This window comes from Phyllobates terribilis, unplaced genomic scaffold (assembly GCF_046119375.1).
Source record: "Phyllobates terribilis strain yellow unplaced genomic scaffold, ASM4611937v1 Scaffold_7__3_contigs__length_470593459, whole genome shotgun sequence".
NCBI classification, from domain to species: Eukaryota; Metazoa; Chordata; class Amphibia; order Anura; family Dendrobatidae; genus Phyllobates; species Phyllobates terribilis.
The window spans coordinates 198,294,076-198,315,560 of record NW_027362767.1 but is presented as its reverse complement, the minus strand read 5'-3'; the positions used below and the strand labels follow the sequence as shown (position 1 = coordinate 198,315,560).

At 49.0% G+C, this 21,485-nt stretch overlaps 1 protein-coding gene across 1 annotated transcript in view; it reads right to left on the bottom strand.

The window, feature by feature from the left end:
- The window catches only part of LOC141153067 (rho GTPase-activating protein 6-like), a 203,251-nt gene that overhangs the window by 70,180 nt on the left and 111,586 nt on the right, over positions 1 to 21,485 (bottom strand). The window contains exon 6 of the mRNA XM_073637742.1: positions 20,604 to 20,659. Within this exon, the coding sequence (XP_073493843.1) occupies positions 20,604 to 20,659 (56 nt within the window). The remainder of the gene's footprint in view (positions 1 to 20,603; positions 20,660 to 21,485) is intronic.

Genomic DNA, 21,485 nt, shown 5'->3' with positions numbered 1-21,485 from the left:
TGGATGGGACACAGTGTCCTCCCTAATCACTGAGAGCACTGCTATCTCTGGTTGTGCCCCACACTGGTTCATGTGATCAGTGCAGGGCATGAGGGAAAACTACAGGAACCTGTACTGATGCTGAAGGATGTTTCATTAGACACATACCTGGAAGAAACTCCAAAATATGGTAATGTATACAGTATGTACATTTGTGTGTGTGTTGTAGCTGTGGTGTGTGTTTTTTGATGAGGTAGCTGAGCAGATTCTATTGTAGCCCAGAAGTGTGTGTTGTGTTTTTGATGATGTAGCTAAGCTGAGTGTTTTATAGCTGAACTGTTTGAGTTGCAGCTGAGATGTGTGTATCTGTGTTTTTGATTATATAGCTGAGTTGAGTGTGTAGTTGACATGTGTGGATATGTTGATGTAGCTGAGTTGTGTGTTGATGTTGCTGAGCTCTGTGTGTATGTAGGAGAGCTTTGTGTGTTGATGTAGCTGAACTCTGTGTGTATGTGTGTAGCACAGCTGTGTATATGTAGAGCTGTGTGTATGTATAAAAGTTGAGTGTGCATGCGCTGAACATGCAGTAGTGTTGTGTATATGTGTGCACTGCAGAGAGTGTACATACACCAGAGAAAAATTCACAATAGATCTACAGTTGTGCTCAAAAGTTTACATACCCCAGCAGAATTTTTCCTTTCTTGGCCTTGTTTCAGAGAATATGAATGATAACAAAAAACTTTTTCTCCCCTCATGGTTATTGGTTGGGTGAAGCCATTTATTGTCATACTACTGTGTTTTCTCTTTTTAAATCTTAATGACAACCAAAAACATCTAAATGACCCTGATCAAAAGTTCACATACCCCAGTTCTTAATACCGTGTATTGCCCCCTCTAACATCAATGACAGCTTGACGTCTTTTGTGGTAGTTGAGGTTCTTTAATTTCTCAGATGGTAAAGCTGCCCATTCTTCTTGGCAAAAAGCCTCCAGTTCCTGTAAATTCCTTGGCTGTCTAGCATGAACAGCGCGCTTGAGATCTCCCCAGAGTGGCTCAATGATATTGAGGTCAGGAGATTGAGATGACCACTCCAGAACCTTCACTTTGTTCTGCTGTAGCCAATGACAGGTTGACTTGGCCTTGTGTTTTGGATCATTGTCATGTTGGAACGTCCAAGTACGTCCCATGCGCAGCTTCCGTGCTGATGAGTGCAAATTTGCTTCCAGTATTTGCTGATAATGTGCTGCATTCATCCTTCCTTCAACTTTTACCAAGTTTCCTGTGCCTTTGTAGCTCACACATCCCCAAAACATCAGCGATCCACCTCCGTGCTTTATTGTAAGAATGGTGTTCCTTTCATCATAGGCCTTGTTGACCTCTCTCCAAATATAACACTTATGGTTGTGGCCAAAAAGTTCAATTTCGGTCTCATCACTCCAAATTACCTTGTACCAGAACTTTTGAGGCTTGACTCTGTGCTGTTTGGCATATTGTAGGCGAGATACTTTGTGGCATTTGCTCAGTAATTGCTTTCTTCTGGCGACTCGACCATGCAGCCCATTTTTCTTCAAGTGCCTCCTTATTGTGTATCTTGAAACAGCCACACCGCTAGTTTTCAGAGAGTTCTAAATTTCAGCTGATGTTATTTGTGGGTTTTTCTTTTCATCCCGAACAACATCAGTACAGAAACGTCAGTGGCTGGATGAAAGATGCAAGAGTCTGTCTGGATCCCATAAACTCACTCAGCTTTTATGCACACACAGATTACAAGCAAACAGGTCACAGGTGAGGATGCTACCTTTAGTAGCCATTCAAACCCATTTGTGTCAAATTCTGTGCATGTTATCAGGCTAAACTCACCAGGGTATGTGAACTTTTGATCAGGATCATCTGGATGTTTTGGGTTGTCATTAAGATTTAAAAAGAGAAAACACAGTAGTTTGACAATAAATGGCTTCACCTAACCAATAACCATGAGTGAAGAAAATGTTTTTTTGTTATCATTCCTATTCTCTGAAACAAGGCCAAGAAAGCAAAAATTCTGCTGGGGTATGTAAACTTTTGAGCACAACTGTATTACCTTGGCTAGGCAGCTACCGGATATATAGTTGATGGGAGGTATGTGTCACAGAGATGGTTGTCCTCTGTGATGTAACCCTGGAGTGTTGCTCTAGTGCACATAGCACTAAGAGCTTTGCTTGGTGCATCCTACTGAGCTTTGCTTCCCTGGCACATCCCCTGCAGCTCCTCCCTTCACACATTGCCTGATTTTAGGTTCTGTTTGTCTCTAGTTACCAGTCTAGGTGGATTTTTGTTTTGACTCTCCTGTTACCGGCCCGGCTTGTTTACTCGTTTTATCTCTCTGCTCCTGAAACCGGCTTTGCATATTTGAACCCATGCTGCTTGCCCCAACCTCGGACTGTCTGACCACATCTCTGTCTTTGTCCTCTGTGCCTCTTATTTCTGCCCTGGAGTCGCACCTGGTGATTACCCTAACGGCCCAAGCCTATCCTCTCCATCAGAGGCTCTAGTGAAGACCAGGTAGTCACTTAGCCACTCTCCTTCAGGGTAAGCCCGGCCCGTGGTGCAGTGGGTCCACACCCACCGTCCTCAAAATGTGTTCCTGCCATAAATTTCTAATTGAGTTAGACATTTTTCCATGTAATTCGAAAAAATTAACCTTCACCTTCTGACCTGTGATCTATGTTCTGTGCTGAATACAATATGGCTGTAAGAGGTTTCCAAATCATTGCATTCTTGTTTTCTTTACATTTTACATAGAGTCCAAACTTTTTTGGAATTGGGGTTTTAAATAATCTAGCAATAGATAATGTATAATTTGTAGAGAAATGTTCATCCTAATGGATCTGTGTCATTTGTCATCCTATGTAATTATGGAAGTGTGAAAGCTGCAGCCCATATAACAATATTATGTGAGCGCTGGCTGACTGGCAGGTTAGTATATATTCCATATGTATTATTATTGTACATATTTAGTTTTATTTTACTTGGGTGAACATAGTATTGAGGAAGGGGTCATCCAAGTAGCGCACATAAAAATCACGGGGCCCTATAGCAAAGTCCTAATTAGGCCCCCCTCTACGTGCCCCCCCCCCCCAAAAAAAAAAAACAATAATAATTATTTGGTGGAGCAGGCGGGGTCGTACTTCGCAACTTTCAAAATCAGAGAGAGGGTCACTAATGGCAGGTACAAAGTAATTATGGCAATACTGAAGCCCCCTTAGTGTGCTATCCCACTATTATAGCTCTTTCATGGCCCCTATTGAGTATAATGCCCTGTATATTGCATGACACCCCCACAGTTATTTCCCCCTACAGTCAACCCTCAGACACATTATGATGACATCACAGTGCCAAAAGCAAAGTATGATACCACCACAGTAACCCCAACGAATTATAATACCTCCCTCAGCATGATGCTCCTAAAGTGCCCCACACAGTATGATGGCTCCACAGCCCCCTATATATAGCAAGGAGGCCCTGCAGCCCTCTATACACAGTGTGATGGCCCTACACTCCCCTATATATAGCATGGAGACCCTACAGCCCCCTATATACAGTATGATGGTCCTAACACACAGTATGAGGGCCCCACACACAATATGATGTCCTTAACAGGTCTCACAGTCAGTCTGAGGGCTCATACACACAGAATAATGTCACAAACAGCCCTCCTCAAATTATGAGGACCCCTACACACAATATGCTATTCACTACAGCCCCAACATGCAGTATGGGGGCCCTCACAAACCTCTACAGAGTATGAGGACCCCTACACACAATACGATGTCCACCACAGATCCCACAGCCAGTATGGGGCCCCCCACAGCCCCACACACAATATGATGTCATGTCATTCCAAATACATGTGCTACATAAAATAAAATAAAGCCTGTCTGGCCTATGAGGCCCGGGGCTATAAAACAGAGGTCTATAAACAAAAAACAGCAATTGTACGCTTATTCTAACCTTGCGTTTTTGCTGCGTTTTTTTTTCTGCTCATTTTGCCTCGTGATTTTTCTGCCGCAAAAAACAGCGTTTACTGTACCAGCAAAGTGAATTAAATTTTTGACGTCTCATGTCTGCTTATTTTTTCTTTGCAGATTTGAAGCAGTTTCATATCTGCAGCATGTCAGCACCCTCAGCATTTCTGCAGCGTTTTTCATCCATTCTAATAAAGGTGAAAAAAAACGCATCAAAAATCCATGGCAAAAGACTAGTGATGATCGAGCACTAAAATGCTCGGGTACTCGTTGCTCGGGTCGAGCACATTGGAATACACGGGTGCTCGACCCGAGCAACGAGCTCAATGTAAGTCTATGGGAAACTCGAGCATTTTTCCGCCCCCCACCCCCCCTGGTCGGTCTGCAGAGGGCCTAAAAATTGCCCAAATCGATGGGAACAGTGCTCAAATTATGTGGGAACTGCATGGGGAAGACCCCTGGAAGCATTTGACTCCCAGGTCACTGCTGTCAACAACGTTGTCAGAGTATTATGCCACTTTTACGGACTCACAATAAAACATACAAAAACAAAACCAAAATGGATTTTCCTGGGAAATATATTAAGGAACATCCTTTCCAGGGTAATGACTTGTATATAAGGCAAAATAAATAACCAAAAATACTCCTCCACACCTTGGGCTATGTTCACACGTAGCGTTTTTGATGCGTTTTTGCACTTTTGCATTGCTTTCAACAAAGACAAATGCATTCACTGGGAAATATCATTTTAACATTTTACAACCTTATCTGGCCATGTGGTGTGTGATACATCATCAGACACATGCATACAGTGCTGAAAAGACATGGAAACAGCATAGGGAAGACCGCTGGAAGCATCTCTGACTCCCAGGTCACTGCCTAAAAGTGTGCCCATCATAAGTGATCCTTGGCGCATGCGAAGATGCCTCCCGCCATGTACCTGTCGTTGCAGACTTGCAACAATCACCGTCCACGTCCTTTTCCCAGTGCAGTGTTCAGTTGTCCCTACCCCATTCCTTGGAATACAAGCGCAAGTATGCAGCCAGCCACCCATCCACCCACTCACAGGCTGCAATACTATACTGCCAATTTTTTGACAGCTGCTTGCACTTGAAATGTGGCCTTTTAGGCTCGTGGAGGCGGAAGCTTTTCATAACCCCATGCCGGCGGCGGCCAGGTGTCCATACTCGGTCCCCAGCCGCCACTGTTTCTCCCGGTGTCGTCTCCATCTTCCACAAGCACGGGTCCCACAACATTACCCGTGCCCTCCCCAGTGCACTTACTGGGAAGCACCGCCTAACCACAAACACGTGGACAGGTGAATGTGGCCAGGGACGGTACGGAGCCAGTGCACAGCTTTTTTTGCTGAGTTGTATTTCACCACAGGCATATTCCTTAGCTTGGTAAAAGGACTTGGGAAACCATATCTACCCAGCTGTCATTTCTCCCAGGAAGTCCTCTAAAGCTGCTTTCACTTGAAATGTGGCCTTTTAGGCTCGTGAAGGCGGAACCTTTTCATACCCTCATACCGCCGGCGGCTGGGTGTCCATACTTGGTCCCCAGCCGCCACTATTTCTCCCGGTATTGTCTCCGCCTTCCACAACCACAGGTCCCACAACATTACCCGTGCCCTCCCCAGTGCACTTACTGGGAAGGACCGCCTAACCACAAACACGTGGACAGGTGAATGTGGCCAGGGATGGTACGGAGCCAGTCCACAGCTTTTTTTGATGAGAGTTGTATTTAGCTCGGTGAAAGAACTGGCATAGAGGGAAACCATATCTACCCTGGGTGTCATTTCTCCTAGGAAGTAGTCTAATGCAGCTTGTTGCAGGAGCAATAGCAGCCTGTCCAACATCAACTCGCACTTATCGGTGGTGGTTTGACACACAAACATCTTTCTTTGCGCATTTAATTTCATGAATACAGAGTTGGACAATAGCCTGATCTGCAATGTGGTTTAAGAAATAACATGCATAAGCATGTCCGATCCACATTAAAAAAGCAGCCATAAAGTGTCCGGGAACCTTCCCCCACACTTTTCTTAGCCAGGGCTGCTTCTCGGCAGGGTTGGACGGGCCCACCAGAGAACCGGAGACTCCTCCGGTGGGCCCTGGATTCTCCTTCAGGAGAGTTCATAGTGCCAAGGTGAGGCTATGATGATGATAGAGGCCACCATCTGCTTAGTTTTCTGTTACTTGGAATGCAAGCGCAAGTATGCAGCCAGCCATCCACCCACCCACAGGCCGCAGCACTAAACTGACAGATTTCTGGGCAGCTGCTTGCACTTGAAATATGGCCTTTTAGGCTCGTGGAGGTGGAAGCTTTTCACAACCTCATGCCGGCGGCGGCCAGGTGTCCATACTCGGTCTCCAGCCGCCACTGTTTCTCCCGATGTCATCTCCGCCTTCCACAAGCACAGGTCCCACAACATTACCCATGCCCTTCCTAGTGCACTTACTGGGAAGGACCGCCTAACCACAAACACGTAGACAGGTGAATGTGGCCAGGGACGGTATGGAGCCAGTCCACAACTTTTTTTGATGAGAGGTGTATTTAGCTCGGTGAAAGGACTGGCATAGAGAGAAACCGTATCTACTCTGGGTGTCATTTCTCCGTCACCAGATTTCGCCCATTGTCACACATGACCATGCCTGGCTGTATGTTCAGCGGTGAGAGCCACAGATTAGGCTGCTGTGTTACAGCTTTCAACAACTCTGCAGCTCTGGGTGGTTTGTCAATTAAGCATGTTATCTTCAGCACCGCCTGTTGCCGCTTGGCCAAGGCAGTGCTGCAGTGCTTTCAGCTTGTGACTGATGTGGTCATTTCGGAGATGGAGGAGGAGGTGCATGAGCTGAACAATGTGATTACATTGGGGTTACATTGGTGACTCTGTTTTTATACTAAAGAAAGATCCTATTGTTTTGTTTTTTTTACGTTATTTTTTTTAAGACAAATGCATTCACCAGGAAATGTAATTTTAACATTTTACAACCTTATCTGGCAATGTGGTGTGTGACACATCATCAGACACATCCTGTTTTATTTATGATGGAGGGACTCTGAAAGTCATAAAGCCTATTTTTATAGGGCCATCAGACGGCCCTTACTATTCTTAAAAGGCCAGTAGTTGGCCCTTGCTATTGTTAGAGAGTCATCAGCCGGCTATGCTTTGTTGTTCCCATTATTAACAAGTGGGTCTCCTATACTGTTATTTCGTATCCAGTGACTGCAAGGGCTGCCAAAAATTTGGACGCAACCCAATACCCCTTTGAAGATACATAGAGGAGGGTCTCAGTAAAAAAAATGTTCCCATTATAAAGGAGCGGGTCTCCTATAGTGGTAATGCCCATGCTGTGACAGCAAGGGCTGCCAAAATTTGGGAAAAACACCACTAAGAATTTAAAGACACATAGAGCAGGGCCACAGTAACGACAAATTCCCATTACAAAGGAGAGAGTCTGCTATACAGTTATAGGGTATGCAATGAGTCCAACAGCTGACCAATTTTAGGAAAAACCCCACTAAGAATTTAAAGACATATAGAGCAGGGCCACAGTAACAAGGTAAGACATGTTCCCATTAGAAAGGAGAGAGTCTGCTATACAGTTATAGGGTATGCAGTGAGTCCAACGGCTGACCAAATTTAGGAAAAACCACACTAACAATTTAAAGAGACATAGAGCAGGGCCACAGTAACGACAAATTCCCATTAGAAAGGAGAGAGTCTCCCATAGTGTTGGTCTATGCACTGAATGCAAGGGCTGCCAAAAATTTGGAGGCACTTCAATGCCCCTTGGAAGAGACGTGAAGGAGGGCCTCATAAAAAAAATGTTCCCATTAGAAAGGAGCGGGCCTCCTATACTTGTAATGCCCATGCACTAAGTGTATAGGCTGACAAACATTTACCCCTGGGGGGTATACATGAACATACTGTATAAAAATTTTTTTACGGGCATCATAAACACCCTTTAAAAAATTATGTGGGTGTTGCATCACAGACCACGGTCACCCTGGTGATAAGGTGGTGGAGGATGAGGAGAAGGAGGAGGACAAGAGCAAATAGCCAAAAACAGGAAGCGTATACCCATGTGTGGGTGTGAAAAGGTGCATGGGAATATACCTCCCAAGAAAAGACACTGGATTTAAGTTTATGTTACTCTGCTATCATTTGGTGGTGTTGAGAAGTCTGGCCCAATCCAGCCCTTGTTCATTTTTATAAAAGTCAGCCTGTCAGCATTTTCAGTTGACAGGCGGATGTGCTTATCAGTTATAATTCCACCAGCGGCACTAAACACCCGCTCTGCTAAAACGCTGGTGGCAGGGCGGGCCAGGACCTCCAAGGCATAGACAGCCAGTTCATTCCAAGTATCCTGCTTGGATACCCAATAATTATAAGGCACAGAGGTATCACGGAGGATGTTGGTACGGTCGGCAAGGTACTCCCTCAGCATCTTCCAAAACTTTGCACTCCTTGTGAGAGTACCCCGGGGCCTCAGGGCCTGTGCGATGGGAGGGTCTGAGAAAACTTTCCCAGAACTTTGACAGTGTTCCCCTGCCTCTGCTGGATTGAAGTTGTGTCTCTCTCGCCTGTACTCCTTGGTTGTCCAACGAAGTGTGCCCTCTGCCGCCAGCGTTTTCAGATGGGAATTTTTTTAATAGTTCTGCAACAAGAGCCTTCTGGTACAGCCCCATTTTTGTAGACCTGTCCATCTCAGGAATAAGAGATATAAAGCTCTCCTTGTAGCGTGGGTCTAGAAGTGTCACCAACCAGTAATGACTGTCACCCAAAATTTTAAGAACGCGAGGATCATGGGAAAGGCAGCATAACATGAAGTCAGCCATGCGTGCCAGACTACTAACAGGCAAGACTTCCGTGTCCTCACCAAGAGAATGACTGACCATGCTCTCCTCCTCCTCTCTGTCCTCTGGCCATCCACGCTGAACAGGAGGTATGACAGCTGTGCAGGTAGTACCGTCTATAGTGCATGAAACTAGCTCCTGTCCTTCCTCCTCCTCCTCTTCCTCATTGTCACCCAATCCACGTTGGGATGAGATGAGGCTTGGCTGTGTGTAATCACCCTGTATGGTTCCTTGCTCCATCTCATCGTGCTCCACCTGCAATGCATCCTCTTTGATTGTGAGCAGAGAGCGTTTCAGAAGACAGAGAAGCGGGATGGTGATGCTAATTATGGCGTCGTCGCCGCTCACCATCTTGGTGGAGTCCTCAAAGTTTTGGAGGATAGTACATATTGTAACGGGTCTGGGAGGCGGAACCTCTGAGCTACTATACAAGGGGGCAGTCCTTGTAAGGGAGTGGGTGGCGACCAGGGAAGACGGGCAGGAGGTCACAGCAGGTGACCGGGACAGTCTCTGAGTGAACGGGCTGGAGATCACGGCAAGTGACCGGGGCAGTCTCTGGATGAACGGGCTGATGGTCACGGCAAGTGACCGGGGCAGTCTCTGAGTGAAAGGGTTGGTACGACCTGTGGCGGCTGATGATAGACGTGAGCTTCCAGGTGAGCAGGCGAGAGTCTCTGGATGAACGGGTGGTCACAGCATGTGACGGCGGAGCCTCCAGGAAGACCAACAGACAGGCGGCAGATGAGCGCTCCCAGGTGAGCGGGCAGAAGTCTCTGGACAGGCGGGTGGTCACAGCACGTGACGGCAGAGCCTCCAGGTAGGCTAGCAGACAGGCAGCAGATGAACGCTCCCAGGTGAGCGAGCAGGAGTCACTGGACAGGCAGGTGGTCACAGCACGTGACGGCGGAGCCTCCAGGTAGACTAGCAGGCAGGTAGCAGGTGTGTGCTCCCAGGTGAGCGGGCAAGCTGGTCCATAGACAGACTGACAGGAGTTGGAAGGCAGACCGTTGGACCTCGGGCAAGCAGGCAGGTGGCTGATGTGCGCTCCCAGGTGAGCGGGCAGACTGGTCCTTAGACAGACTGACAGGAGTAGTAAGGCAGACCGTCGGACCTCAGACTAGCAGGCAGGTAGCAGATAATCAGGCAGGAATCTGGCAGGTAACTGGCAGGTAACTGGCAGGAACTGGCAACGGGACCTGAGGGCTGAAGCAGAGTAGTGAACAGTGCAACAACATTGCTCAGGCACCTCCATTTTGGAGGAGGTGCCTTATATATGGTGAAGTCCTCCGGCCATTGGCCGGGGACTCCTTAGGACAGCGCGCGCGGCCCCTTTAAGAGGGAGGGAGAGCGCGCGCGCGCGGCCTAAGCACAGTGGACGGGAAGGAGCGCGCGCTGCCAGCAGAGCGGGAGGAGGACGCCGGGCACGGAGCAGGGAGGTGAGGGGAACAGCGTCCCTGCCTAGCAGAGGGCAGGGACGCCGGCGCTACAGTACCCCCCCCTTTAGGCCCCCCCTTTTTTAGGCCAGACAGAAATTTAGCTAGGATAAGAGGGGCATGGATGTTCTCCCGGGGCTCCCACGTTCTCTCCTCAGGACCAAACCCCCTCCAATCTACTAGAAAAAAGGTCTTTCCTCTTACCCTTTTGGTGGCAAGAATGTTCTCTACCTCAAACTCGTTCTCAGCAGAAACCGGAGCAGGAGGCGTACCTGTAGACTTGGAGAAAGAGTTAAGTACCACAGGTTTGAGGAGAGATACATGGAAGGAGTTAGGGATCCGTAAGTTGGCCGGGAGTTTTAATTTATAGGCCACCGGGTTGATCTGACTGATGACCTCCAGAGGACCGATGAACCGAGGCCCTAACTTGTAAGAAGGTATCTTGAGTCGGACATACAGTACAGACCAAAAGTTTGGACACACCTTCTCATTTAAAGATTTTTCTGTATTTTCATGACTATGAAAACTGTACATTCACACTGAAGGCATCAAAACTATGAATTAACACATGTGGAAATATATACTTAACAAAAAAGTGTGAAACAACTGAAAATATGTCTTATATTCTAGGTTGTTCAAAGTAGCCACCTTTTGCTTTCATGACTGCATTGCACACTCTTGGCATTCTCTTGATGAGCTTCAAGTGGTAGTCACCGGAAATGGTCTTCCAACAATCTTGAAGGAGTTCCCGAGATGCTTAGCACTTGTTGACCCTTTTGCCTTCACTCTGCGGTCCAGCTCACCCCAAACCATCTCGATTGGGTTCAAGTATCATGACTGTGGAGGCCAGGTCATCTGGCGTAGCACCCCATCACTCTCCTTCTTCGTCAGATAGCCCTTACACAGCCTGGAGGTGTGTTTGGGGTCATTGTCCTGTTGAAAAATAAATGATGGTCCAACTAAATGCAAACCGGATGGAATAGCATGCCGCTGCAAGATGCTGTGGTAGCCATGCTGGTTCAGTATGCCTTCAATTTTGAATAAATCCCCAACAGTGTCACCAGCAAAGCTCCCCCAAACCATCACACCTCCTCCTCCATGCTTCACGGTGGGAACCAGGCATGAAGAGACCATCCGTTCACCTTTTCTGCGTCGCACAAAGACACGGTGGTTGGAACCAAAGATCTCAAATTTGAACTCATCAGACCAAAGCACAGATTTCCACTGGTCTAATGTCCATTCCTTGTGTTCTTTAGCCCAAACAAGTCTCTTCTGCTTGTTGCCTGTCCTTAGCAGTGGTTTCCTAGCAGCTATTTTACCATGAAAGCCTGCTGCACAAAGTCTCCTCTTAACAGTTGTTGAAGAGATGTGTCTGCTGCTAGAACTCTGTGTGGCATTGACCTGGTCTCTAATCTGAGCTGCTGTTAACCTGCGATTTCTGAGGCTGGTGACTTGGATAAACTTATCCTCAGAAGCAGAGGTGACTCTTGGTCTTCCTTTCCTGGGGCGTTCCTCATGTGAGCCAGTTTCTTTGTAGCGCTTGATGGTTTTTGCAACTGCACTTAGGGACACTTTCAAAGTTTTCCCAATTTTTCGGACTGACTGACCTTCATTTCTTAAAGTAATGATGGCCACTCGTTTTTCTTTACTTACCTGCTTTTTCTTGCCATAATACAAATTCTAACAGTCTATTCAGTAGGACTATCAGCTGTGTATCCACAAGACTTCTGCACAACACAACAGATGGTCCAAATCCCATTTATAAGGCAAGAAATCCCACTTATTAAACCTGACAGGGCACACCTGTGAAGTGAAAACCATTTCTGGTGACTACCACTTGAAGCTCATCAAGAGAATGCCAAGAGTGTGCAAAGCAGTCATCAAAGCAAAAGGTGGCTACTTTGAAGAACCTAGAATATAAGACATATTTTCAGTTGTTTCACACTTTTTTGTTAAGTATATAATTCCACATGTGTTAATTCATAGTTTTGATGCCTTCAGTGTGAATGTACAATTTTCATGGTCATGAAAATACAGAAACATCTTTAAAGGAAAAGGTGTGTCCAAACTTTTGGTCTGTACTGTATTTAGACGAGAGCCAGACTTTATCTCCAGGACGAAATTGTGGAGGATCCAGGCGTTTTTTGTCAGCGTGTCTTTTCATCCGTTCGGACGACTGGAGGAGTGCGGATCGGGTACTCTCCCAAATGGAGGAAAATTTGCTAACGAGAGATTCCGCAGCCGGGTTGTCCACAGAGGTGGAGACAGGAAAAGGAATCCGAGGATGCTGACCGAAGACTACAAAAAACGGGGATTTGGAGGAGGATTCGCTCTCGTGATTGTTATAGGAGAACTCGGCCCATGGTAGGAGATCCACCCAGTCAGAATGATGGGCATTAACGAAGTGCCGGAGGTAACTGGTCAGGTTCTGATTGATCCACTCCACTTGACCATTAGACTGTGGGTGGTATGCGGAAGAGAAGTCCAGGGTGACGTCTAGCAGTTTACAAGTGGCTCTCCAGAAACGTGAGGTGAACTGTACCCCACGATCCGACACGATGTGGAGGGGCAGGCCATGAAGACGGAAGATGTGGCGGATAAAGTCTTTAGCCAGCTCGGGTGCAGACGGGAGGCCAGGCAGGGGAATAAAGTGAGCCATCTTGGAAAAGCGGTCAGCGACCACCCAAATGACCGTACAACCGGCAGAGACGGGGAGATCAGTTATGAAGTCCATAGCAATATGCTGCCAGGGGGCAGCAGGCACAGGAAGCGGAAGAAGGCGACCGGCTGGCAGGTGTCTCGGGACTGTGTTGCGGGCGCAGGACACACAGGCAGAAACAAAGTCTATTACGTCCTTGTGCAGGGTAGGCCACCAGTAGTGCCGGGCAATAAGCTGGAGGGTCTTTTTCTGACCGGCGTGGCCAGCTAGTTTAGATGAGTGACCCCAGTGTAGGATCTTCTCCCGATCAGGTACTGATACGAACGTCTTACCGGGAGGGAGACGATTTAGACTCACAGGAGCCACCTGCATTACTCTGGCGGGATCGATGATATGTTTAGGTTCTTCCTCGAGATCGGACACCAGAAAGGATCGGGACAAGGCATCTGCTTTGACGCTTTTGTCAGCCGGGCGAAAATGAAGAACAAAATCAAAGCGAGCAAAAAACAAGGACCACCGGGCTTGGCGCGGGTTAAGTCTCTGGGCATGCTGGAGGTAAGCCAAGTTCTTGTGGTCAGTGTAAATTATTACCGGGTGAAGAGCCCCCTCGAGTAGGTAACGCCACTCCTCCAATGCCAGTTTGATGGCCAATAACTCTCGGTCTCCTATGGAATAGTTGCGCTCAGAAGAGGAGAAGAGTTTGGAGAAGAAGCCACAAGTTACCATTCTCCCGGAAGACGATTTTTGAGTAAGTACCGCTCCGGCTCCAGAGGAGGAGGCGTCAACTTCCAGGAAGAACTGCTTGTTGCCGTCCGGGCGATGCAGCACCGGGGCGGAAGAGAAGGCCTGTTTTAGGGAAAGAAAGGCCTCCTCTGCTTCGGGCGGCCACTCTTTGGGATTAGTACCCTTACGGGTGAGCGCGGAAATTGGGGCAGTCCGGGAAGAGAAGTGTGGTATGAAGAGGCGGTAGTAGTTGGCGAAGCCCAGGAATCGCTGAATGGCCTTCAACCCCTCCGGTCGAGGCCATTTCTCGATGGCAGACAGTTTCTCTGGATCCATTCGTAGGCCGGTCTGAGAAATAATGTAGCCCAAAAACGGAAGCGAGGTCTGCTCAAAGAGGCACTTCTCGTATTTAGCGAAGAGGTGATTCTGCCTGAGCCTGAGCAGGACCTGATGAACATCCCTCCGGTGAGTCTGGAGATCCGGAGAGAAGACCAAGATGTCGTCCAGGTACACCACTACGCAGGAGTAGAGAAGGTCCCGGAAGATGTCATTGACCAACTCTTGAAAGACGGCAGGAGCGTTACAGAGACCAAAGGGCATTACCAGATATTCATAGTGGCCGTCTCGGGTGTTGAATGCCGTCTTCCATTCATCCCCCTGACGGATACGAACCAGGTTGTACGCCCCACGGAGGTCCAGTTTGGTGAAGATTCTAGCCCCCCTCAGGCGATCAAATAACTCCGGAATGAGCGGAAGGGGGTACTTATTCTTCACCGTGATCTGGTTAAGGCCTCTATAGTCTATACAGGGACGGAGAGAGCCGTCCTTCTTTTTGACGAAAAAGAAGCCTGCTCCCGCCGGAGAGGTAGATTTCCGGATGAATCCCCTGGCCAGATTCTCCTCAATATATTCGGACATCGACCGGGTCTCAGCAGCGGATAAAGGATAAATACGCCCACGGGGAGGAGTAGTACCAGGTAACAGGTCGATAGGGCAGTCGTATGGTCTATGAGGAGGTAGTGTCTCTGCTTCCTTTTTATTAAAGACATCAGCATAAGACCAATAAGGAATCGGAAGTCCTGGTAGATTAGCTGGGGTAGGAGAAGGACGGACGGGATGGACGGGAACCAGACAGGTCTTATGGCAGTCCTGTCCCCAGCGAAGGACTTCTCCGGTCTGCCAGTCAAGCACGGGTGCATGTCTCTGGAGCCAAGGTAGGCCTAGCAAGAGGGCGTGAGAGAGTCCAGGCAGAACATGAAAGAAGATGCTCTCAGAATGCAGCATTCCCACTTGCAGAGTTACGGATTCGGTGATGAGTTGGATGGGTCGTGGTAAGAGGCCCCCATCCACAGCAGCGACAGATATTGGTACAGCCAGAGGTTTGGTGGGAATGCGGTATTTTTCTACCAGGGACTGTGAGATAAGATTCCCGGCCGCTCCAGAGTTAAGTTGGGCTAGTTCGAAATAACGATTCTCCCCGCAGATAATTGAGACTGACAGTAGCAGAGATGGAGAGGATTTATTCTTGTCTAGGTTGACCTCTCTGAGCGAACCTAGACACAGGCGTTTCCCGACCTCTCCGGGCAGGTACGGATCCGGTGCTCCTTACTGCCACAGTAGAAGCAGCTCCCTTCGGCACGGCGTAAGTCCTGACGGGTTTTGACCATCTTGGTCTGGTCGACCTGCATAGGCTCAGGAGAGTGTACCTGGGGAGAGACGGATGGAGTGACGGGTTTCTGAAAAGTAGGAGCTAGGCGTGGAAACCTCCTCTCACGGGTGACCTCTTTGGCACGCTCCTGGAACCGTAGGTCAATCCGGGTGGCAAGAGTTATTAGGTCATCGAGAGTGATAGGAATGTCCCGACCGGCAAGTTCATCTTTAATACGGCCGGACAGACCCTCCCAGAAGACGGATACCAGAGCGTCGTTATCCCAGGCCAGCTCCGAGGCAAGGGTACGGAACCGTATGGCATATTGGCCCACGGTGAGACTCCCTGACGGAGGCGTAGCAGAGATGATGCGGATGAGGTCTTCCGTCCGGGTTCGTCGAAGACTTTCCGGAAAGCCGTGAGAAAGCCAGGCAAGTCGGACACCAGGGGGTCTCCTCTCTCCCATAGAGGATTTAGCCAGGCCAGGGCCTCCCCGGTGAGATGGGACATGATGAATGCAATTTTGGCCCGGTCGGAGTTAAACTGGTGGGACAATAGTTCAAAGTGCAGGGTGCACTGATTTATGAAGCCCCGAGCCTGGGCGGAGTCGCCTCCGAAGCGAGGAGGTGCAGAAAGCCGGGGTCCGGGGTAGGATACCATGGTATTAGTGGGCAGCGGGGCTGCCGGATTGCGAGACATGGCACTGGCGGAGGTTGCTGGTGGAGCAGTCAGAGTGTCCAGGCGAGTAATGACATTCCGCAGGTGACCCAGGATGGACTCCTGTTGGGACCTTTGACGGGACAGTTCATGACACAGGTCCGAGAGCGAGGGAGCTTGGGTGCCACCGGGTTCCATGGCCCGAGCAAACTGTAACGGGTCTGGGAGGCGGAACCTCTGAGCTACTATACAAGGGGGCAGTCCTTGTAAGGGAGCGGGTGGTGACCAGGGAAGACGGGCAGGAGGTCACAGCAGGTGACCGGGACAGTCTCTGAGTGAACGGGCTGGAGATCACGGCAAGTGACCGGGGCAGTCTCTGGATGAACGGGCTGATGGTCACGGCAAGTGACCGGGGCAGTCTCTGAGTGAAAGGGTTGGTACGACCTGTGGCGGCTGATGATAGACGTGAGCTTCCAGGTGAGCAGGCGAGAGTCTCTGGATGAACGGGTGGTCACAGCATGTGACGGCGGAGCCTCCAGGAAGACCAAAAGACAGGCGGCAGATGAGCGCTCCCAGGTGAGCGGGCAGAAGTCTCTGGACAGGCGGGTGGTCACAGCACGTGACGGCAGAGCCTCCAGGTAGGCTAGCAGACAGGCAGCAGATGAACGCTCCCAGGTGAGCGAGCAGGAGTCACTGGACAGGCAGGTGGTCACAGCACGTGACGGCGGAGCCTCCAGGTAGACTAGCAGGCAGGTAGCAGGTGTGTGCTCCCAGGTGAGCGGGCAAGCTGGTCCATAGACAGACTGACAGGAGTTGGAAGGCAGACCGTTGGACCTCGGGCAAGCAGGCAGGTGGCTGATGTGCGCTCCCAGGTGAGCGGGCAGACTGGTCCTTAGACAGACTGACAGGAGTAGTAAGGCAGACCGTCGGACCTCAGACTAGCAGGCAGGTAGCAGATAATCAGGCAGGAATCTGGCAGGTAACTGGCAGGTAACTGGCAGGAACTGGCAACGGGACCTGAGGGCTGAAGCAGAGTAGTGAACAGTGCAACAACATTGCTCGGGCACCTCCATTTTGGAGGAGGTGCCTTATATATGGTGAAGTCCTCCGGCCATTGGCCGGGGACTCCTTAGGACGGCGCGCGCGGCCCCTTTAAGAGGGAGGGAGAGCGCGCGCGCGCGCCCTAAGCACAGTGGACGGGAAGGAGCGCGCGCTGCCAGCAGAGCGGGAGGAGGACGCCGGGCACGGAGCAGGGAGGTGAGGGGAACAGCGTCCCTGCCTAGCAGAGGGCAGGGACGCCGGCGCTACACATATGTCTGACATCCATGTCCACTCCTGAGGTCTTATGTGTGGAGTCTGAACTGAATACCGACGGCCTTGTTAATGCTGGTACTCAACAACTGCCCTCTTCTGCTCACAAATCCTTCCTAACATCTGCAGTGTAGAGGTTCCAATGCGTGGGGACATCACACACCAGACTGAGAGCCGGAAGCTGTAAACGCTGCTGAAACACGGCAAGGGCGGCGGAAGCTGTAGCTGACTTTCTAAAATGGGCACACAGGCGGCGTACTTTAACAAGCAGATCAGGCAGCTCTGGGTAGGATTTGAGAAACCGCTGAACCACGAGGTTAAGCACATGGGCCAGGCATGGTACGTGTGTGAGCTCGCCTCGCCTCAGCGCCACCAGGTTCCGGCCATTGTCACACATGACCATGCCTGGCTGTAGGTTCAGCGGTGTGAGCCACAGATCTGCTTGCTCTTTCAGAGCTGTCCACAACTCTTCAGCATTGTACAGTTTGTCACCTAAGCATATTAGCTTCAGCACAGCCTGTTGCCGCTTGGCTGAGGCAGTGCTGCAGTGCTTCCAGCTGGTGACTGATGTGGTCATTTCGGAGATGGAGGCTGAAGAGGAGGAGGAGGAGGCTGAGGAGGATGAGGTGCAGGAGCTGTAGACCAAGGGGGCAACCCTGACTGACCTAGGGCCCGCAATCCTTGGCGTCGGGAGGACGTGTTCAGTCCCAAGGTCCGACTGGGTCCCGGCTTCCACTATGTTAACCCAGTGTGCTGTCAGCGAGATGTACCGTCCCTGCCCACAAGCACTTGTCCACGTGTCCGTGGTTAGGTGGACTTTCCCGGTAACTGTGTTGTTGAGGGCACAGCTAATGTTTTGGGACACGTGCTTGTGTAATGCGGGGACGGCACACCGGGAGAAATAGTGGCGGCTGGGGACCGAGTACCTAGGGACAGCCGCCGCCATCAGGTTGCGGAATGCTTCAGTCTCCACAAACCTAAAAGGCAACATTTCGAGCGCAAGCAGTCATGAAATGTGAAAATTTAGTAGAGTGGCATGTGGGGCGTTGGCTGCATATTTGCGCTTGCGTTCCAAAGACTGGGGTATGGACAACTGAACGCTGCGCTGGGACAAGGACATGTACATGCTTTCTGATGCTGCTACTTGAGAGTGTGCAACGACAGGTGCAGGTCAGGAGGCATCTTCGTATGCACCATGGACAGGGGATTGGCTTGCATGCACAACAGCGGAAGAAGCAATGGTGCCACCTGAAGACACTGTTCCTGGACACTGGGGTTCGGCCACAAAGTGAGGTGCTTTGCTGCCTTGTGCCTGATCATGCTGGTGGTTGTCAGGCTGGTCGTTTTGCCACCCCTACTGATTCTGGCCTGGCAGGTGGTGCAAATGGCATTTTTGGGGTTGTCGGCAGAGTCTTTAAAAAACAACCAGACTCGGGAAGACCTAACAGTTGTACTGGCAACTTCCTTCGTGTTGGTGTTACGGGGAATGGTTGCCTGCCTTCTGTCTGCGGCCACCACACTGCTTCTTCCTGCCTGTTGGGGTGCTCTGCCTCCCTCCCTCTGTGTGCTGCTGTCCTCGCTCTGCATGTCCTCCTGCCAGGTTGGGTCAGTTACTATATCATCCACCACCTCGTCTTCCACTTCCGCACCCTGATCCTCTTCCTGACTTTCTGGCAATTGTGTCTCATCATCGTCCACATCTTGTGACACTTTCCCACCGTCGCCTTCGTGTGACCGTGGCTGATCAAATATTTGGGCATCAACACATGCGATCTCCTCTTGCCCCGCTTCAAGTGGACCGAGCGAAAGGCCTGAATCTATAAATGGAAAAGTGAACAGCTCTTCAGAGTGTCCAAGTGTGGGATCAGTTGTCTCTGGGCACTCGGCATGGTGGGAGGAAGGAGGATCAGGGTGAGGAATATGCGGTCCAGACTCACGGCTACTGAGACTTGACCGTGTGGAAGACAGGGTGGTGGTGGTAGTGGTGGCTAAGTGACTGGAAGCATTATCCGCTATCCAGCCAACAATCTCTTGACACTGCTCTGGGTTCAATAGTGGTGTGCTGCGGTCCCCTAGAAATTGGGACAGGAAGGTCAGATTAGAAGATGTGGGTGTTTGTTGTGGCACAATTTCAGCTTGCCCACGGCCTTGTCCTCGGCCTCTGCATGCACCATTACCATCACGTCCAGTTCCCCATCCCTTGCCATGTGCCTTGCCCATTTTAAGTGGAGGACAGCATCTTCCCCGCTCACTACAAATGACAGTTTGGAGCGAACTTATATGTGAGCCATGTGATGGAGAAAACAGAGTTTTAAATACCTGGCCTGTAGGTAAGTAGTTTGACCAGCGAACTGCGGTGAATTGCTTCAATGACACACTGAAAGAAATTTTTAATGGAGGCCAGAAATGGCAGTATTTTCTGACAACGTATATGTGATTCGTTTGACGGAGAAAACACAGTTTTAAATAGCTGGATTTCTAGTGCTGTAATATGGAAAGGACCTGGCTGTATTCTGCAGTGCCAACAAACAAATGGTGCAGAAATACAGTGTTCTCTGGATTGCTTTTTAAGCAGATAATGAGGATTAGGATCCAAAAAAAGTATTCCTGGTCCGTGAGACCTGGGCCTTTATATAGAAATATCTAACAGCAGCAGAAGGCAGAATTGGAATGGAGCCTCTTGTGCTATGTGCACTGCAGTCTGCTATATACACTGCCTGCCTGATATCTCTTCAGATGGATTTGTTAGTCCTCAAAAGGACTGTTTGTTAAGATGGATATGTGTAATGTACGGTTTTTCTCCCAACACTACCTAATACACAAGCAAATCTCTCCCTGACACAGCAGCACCTCTCCCTACACTGTCTGATCTGGAGTGACTGTGACGAGCATGGCGGTGCCAGGTCTGATATAGACCTGATGACGCTATGCGGCCAGCCAATCACTGTAATGCCACAACCAACATGGCTACGGCATTACAGTGAGTTGCAGGCAATCCCTGCATGTTGATTGGCGCCAAACATGCAGGGAGGAGACCCGAGCTCCCGCCGAGCAACCCCGGAAATACTCGGCGAGCGCTGAGCATATCGAGCAGTGAGATACTCGGGCGAGCACCGAGCAGTGGACGCTTAATGTATGCAGCATTTTTACTGCCAAGAGACACGTTAACGTAAGCAAATACCCTAACAGATAAAGTTGGATAATATTTTAACAGCTTTAATAGTTTTACAGAGCGTTAGTTTCAAGTCTCAAGGTATAAATGTTGATAAATATGATTTAATATGCAAGTGTAACACTAAATAAACAGCATCGCTCCTAACACTCACCTGTTCAACTCTTTTCTTTGAACTCCCAATACGAAAGATTCCAACTGTTTGAAGCCCTGAAGAAATGAAAGACAAGTTTTACTGATTTTTCTTCTTCACCTCTTGTCATATTTGCTGGTTTTCTGGAGTATCTAATGTATAAGAGCAGGGATTCAGATGGTAGAACCCCCTGGTTTCCTGAGCCTTATTGTTTAGACACAGGAGCCTCATAATCGTTTGCAATCTCACTTGTATGTTATTTATATACGTGTATGTTTTACTGCAATATTAAAAATAATAATAAAAAAGACCCTATGAAACATTAATGGAATTAAAGGATTGTGTCACCTGGGAAAATTTCTAAAATAAATCTGCCCCATAATCGGCTATTGTCATGCCAGGCTTATCTGACCCTAGCAGCCACTTATTTGGCCTGCAGTGGCCATAAATACTTGGTCTTTTTAAAGGGGTTTTCCAGACTTGGGGTCCGAGCCTGCTGAAGCCCTGCTATGTACAGCAAAGCTGATCGTACGATCCCAGCTTCAAGTCTCCTAAGAGGATTAAATAAAGTAAAAAGTAAAAAAAAAAAGTTTTAAAAAATATGAAAAAAATAACAACACATACAGTACAGACCAAAAGTTTGGACACACCTTCTCATTTAAAGATTTTTCTGTTTTTTCATGACTATGAAAATTGTACATTCACACTGAAGGCATCAAAACTATGAATTAACACATGTGGAATTATATACTTAACAAAAAAGTGTGAAACAACTGAAAATATGTCTTATATTCTAGGTTCTTCAAAGTAGCCACCTTTTGCTTTGATGACTGCTTTGCACACTCTTGGCATTCTCTTGATGAGCTTCAAGAGGTAGTCACCGGAAATGGTCTTCCAACAATC